This window comes from Littorina saxatilis, unplaced genomic scaffold (assembly GCF_037325665.1).
Source record: "Littorina saxatilis isolate snail1 unplaced genomic scaffold, US_GU_Lsax_2.0 scaffold_1205, whole genome shotgun sequence".
In the NCBI taxonomy this organism is placed as follows: domain Eukaryota; kingdom Metazoa; phylum Mollusca; class Gastropoda; order Littorinimorpha; family Littorinidae; genus Littorina; species Littorina saxatilis.
The window spans coordinates 27,501-30,521 of NW_027126067.1; the positions used below are offsets into that span (position 1 = coordinate 27,501).

Below are 3,021 nucleotides of genomic sequence, written 5' to 3' on the forward strand. Positions count from 1 at the left end.
TTCAGAACTTGTAGAAATAGTAAATCCACTTGGTTGCTAATGCTAATATTAGCTGTTAGAATGGTTTATCATTAGAAGAACATAAACTTATTTCCTCTATAGATCTAGATTGGTTTTAAAAAGTGTTAACAGGTCAAACAAATAAGAGTTTTAGGTGCAGGAGGAAAAATAAAGATCGGTCGAAGAACCGGAAAGTCGTTAACTCTAAGAAAAAATGCAACACTAACAAAAACAGCACTTTATTGTCGATATCAAATAATACACATATGACTGGCCTGTAAACTTCTCGCGACTTCTCGCGCCTGTAAAACCCCTACGTTTAGGTATGAGTGTAAAAGCTAGGTAGCTATCCTCAGAAGGGAGTGTTGATATGTGAAAGCAGAGTTTTACGCAACCTGTCTTCGCGGGCCAGCCTGCGTCTCTCCATGATGACGTTGAGAGTGTAGAGACAGGGGTTGACGGTGGAGTTGAGAGGCAGCACGAAGATGGCCACGGCCACGTTGACCTCGCCAGGAATGGCCACGCCACTGGACGCTAGCAAGCCGAGCAAGCCGATGGGAAACCAGCAGAGGAAGTCACTCATGGCTACGGTGATCAGTCGGCGTGCGATGACCAGGTCCTTGTTAATTTTGGTGCTGTTAGACGCAGACATGGAGTTGGCGCGGATGGACCAGTAAATGCTCACTTGGCCAGCACAGATAAAGAGGAACAGGACGAAGTTAAGCACGATGATGATGCTGAAGGAATAGCCGTGGCCAGCAAACTCGCTCCTGGTGATGGGAAGTGGGATACAGATCCCTGTCTGGCTGTAGAAGTGCCAGTGAGCTGTGGCAGGCAACAGAGGGATGGCAGCCAGAATCACGCCACACAGCCATGCCACGGCCGAAGCTGCATGAGCGGACTGCGGACTGAAATGAATGCGGCTAAAGGGAAAGCGAAGAACCAGAAAACGATCCAAGGTGATGAGGCACATGAGGAAGGCTGACACCTCATTGGACACCAGTGACAGAAAGCCTGCAAGCTGACAGGGAACACTGTGCTTCCAAGCCACCTCATTCCAGAGGTAGGCACCCTGGTACACCCGGTCCGCCACCCCGATGATGGCCAGGTAGACACCCATCAGGAAATCAGACATAGACAGGTGTGTCACAAAGTTCCCGTAACCTATTTTGGTTCCGCGCCGAGAAATAATTGTCCTGAACACGAAGCTTACAGCGTTGCCGAGAACCGCCAGGACAGCCAAGAGGAAGACGAACAGTCTGTATCCTCCACTCTGCAGCAAGTCTTCACACGAAGAGATCTCATCCGAGGGTGCAATACAGTTACGCACGTTGAAATCAGTGGGAAGGAGCACGGGGCAACACATTTTAAAGCTGTCTGCATAGACGGTGCGCAGATCACTGAGGCCTCGAAACAGCTCGGGTGGGAACCAGGTCATGGGACATCCCCGCAGGTCTATCACACGCAGATGTCTCGTGGCACCGAAGCCTTCATCGGGGGCACTCTCCACCCCGCTGTGGGACAGGTTGAGGACATGTAGGTTGGGGAAAGCCGAGAGTATGCTGGCATTGAGCACGTGCAGCGCAACGCGCGACAGATCTAACTCCCACACTTTACTATACAGGCTCAGCTTCCCGTCGTCTTCAAACACGTGGACCAATGGATTGCCGGCTAGGGACAGCTCTCGCAGGCGAGGAACTCCACTTAAAGGTACCCTGCTAGTGCTGCTGACGCGGTTGTCACTGACGTCCAGACTCAACAGATTCGGAAAGGCGAGCTGAGTCAGGACGGTCAGGTTGCAGCGAGCGAGACTGAGATGGATCAGCATGAGGTTGTCTCGCAAGCTTTCAGGAGTCATGGAACTACCGCTCGCGTCCAGAAAGCGGAGTTGTGGGTGTGCAGACGCCGTGAAGATGTTGGTGCAGAAGAAAGCCATGCCCCTGCACTGGCATGAGCGAGGACACGTCAGGTTGCACAGCAGCTCGTCGTCATGCTGCGGGCAGTGAGCGCGACCGTCACACAGCTGAGACTGGAGCAGACAGACGGAGGAAGCGCGACAGCGGTAGAAGCCCGGGCAGGTGTAGCTGTCACAGTCCGCCTCGTCCTCCCGCCCCGGGCAGTCGTACAGGCCGTTACAACGGAACATCAACGGCTGACAGAAGCCGTCATTCGGACATTGGAAATGTGTGTCGGGGCAAGTCCTGGTTGAATGTGTAGCGAGAGAGACGTTGAGAGGCTGGACAACAAGGCCCATGTCGGACAGAGAGACGAGAGCAGGGGGCGGGCTGGGTTGGCCTGACCACTCGATCTCACTGCACAGAGTCTCGTCGTTACTGTTGTAACAGTCTGCCCACCCGTCATACTCCTTCTCTCTCGGGATGCACTGCCAACAGTAAGTGACAGTAAGAACAATACAAACTCTCTCGGGATGCACTGCCAACAGTAAGTGACAGTAAGAACAATACAAACTCTCTCGGGATGCACTGCCAACAGTAAGTGACAGTAAGAACAATACAAACTCTCTCGGGATGCACTGCCAACAGTAAGTGACAGTAAGAACAATACAAACTCTCTCGGGATGCACTGCCAACAGTAAGTGACAGTAAGAACAATACAAACTCTCTCGGGATGCACTGCCAACAGTAAGTGACAGTAAGAACAATACAAACTCTCTCGGGATGCACTGCCAACAGTAAGTGACAGTACGAACAATACAAACTCTCTCGGGATGCACTGCCAACAGTAAGTGACAGTAAGAACAATACAAACTCTCTCGGGATGCACTGCCAACAGTAAGTGACAGTAAGAACAATACAAACTCTCTCGGGATGCACTGCCAACAGTAAGTGACAGTAAGAACAATACAAAAAGTAAATGAAGCAAGCTTGCCAGCAAACTCTTCCAAATAACCCGTAAAGGCCAACATGGGCGCGCGGCAGATGTAGCTCTAGTCTCTCGTGCTGGCAACTAAATTTAGCTTTGTGGCATTTTACTAGAACACACTTGGTTTCCCGGAACGGA

At 51.4% G+C, this 3,021-nt stretch overlaps 1 protein-coding gene across 1 annotated transcript; it reads right to left on the reverse strand.

Moving 5' to 3' along the window:
- Positions 1-352: 352 nt before the first annotated feature.
- On the reverse strand, positions 353-2,383 carry LOC138954511 (G-protein coupled receptor GRL101-like; the record flags this gene model as incomplete). The annotated part of the gene is made up of 1 exon (XM_070326338.1): positions 353-2,383. A coding segment is annotated over one exon (2,031 nt), but the record flags the coding sequence as incomplete, so codon positions are not given.
- Between the last annotated feature and the right edge of the window lie 638 nt (positions 2,384-3,021).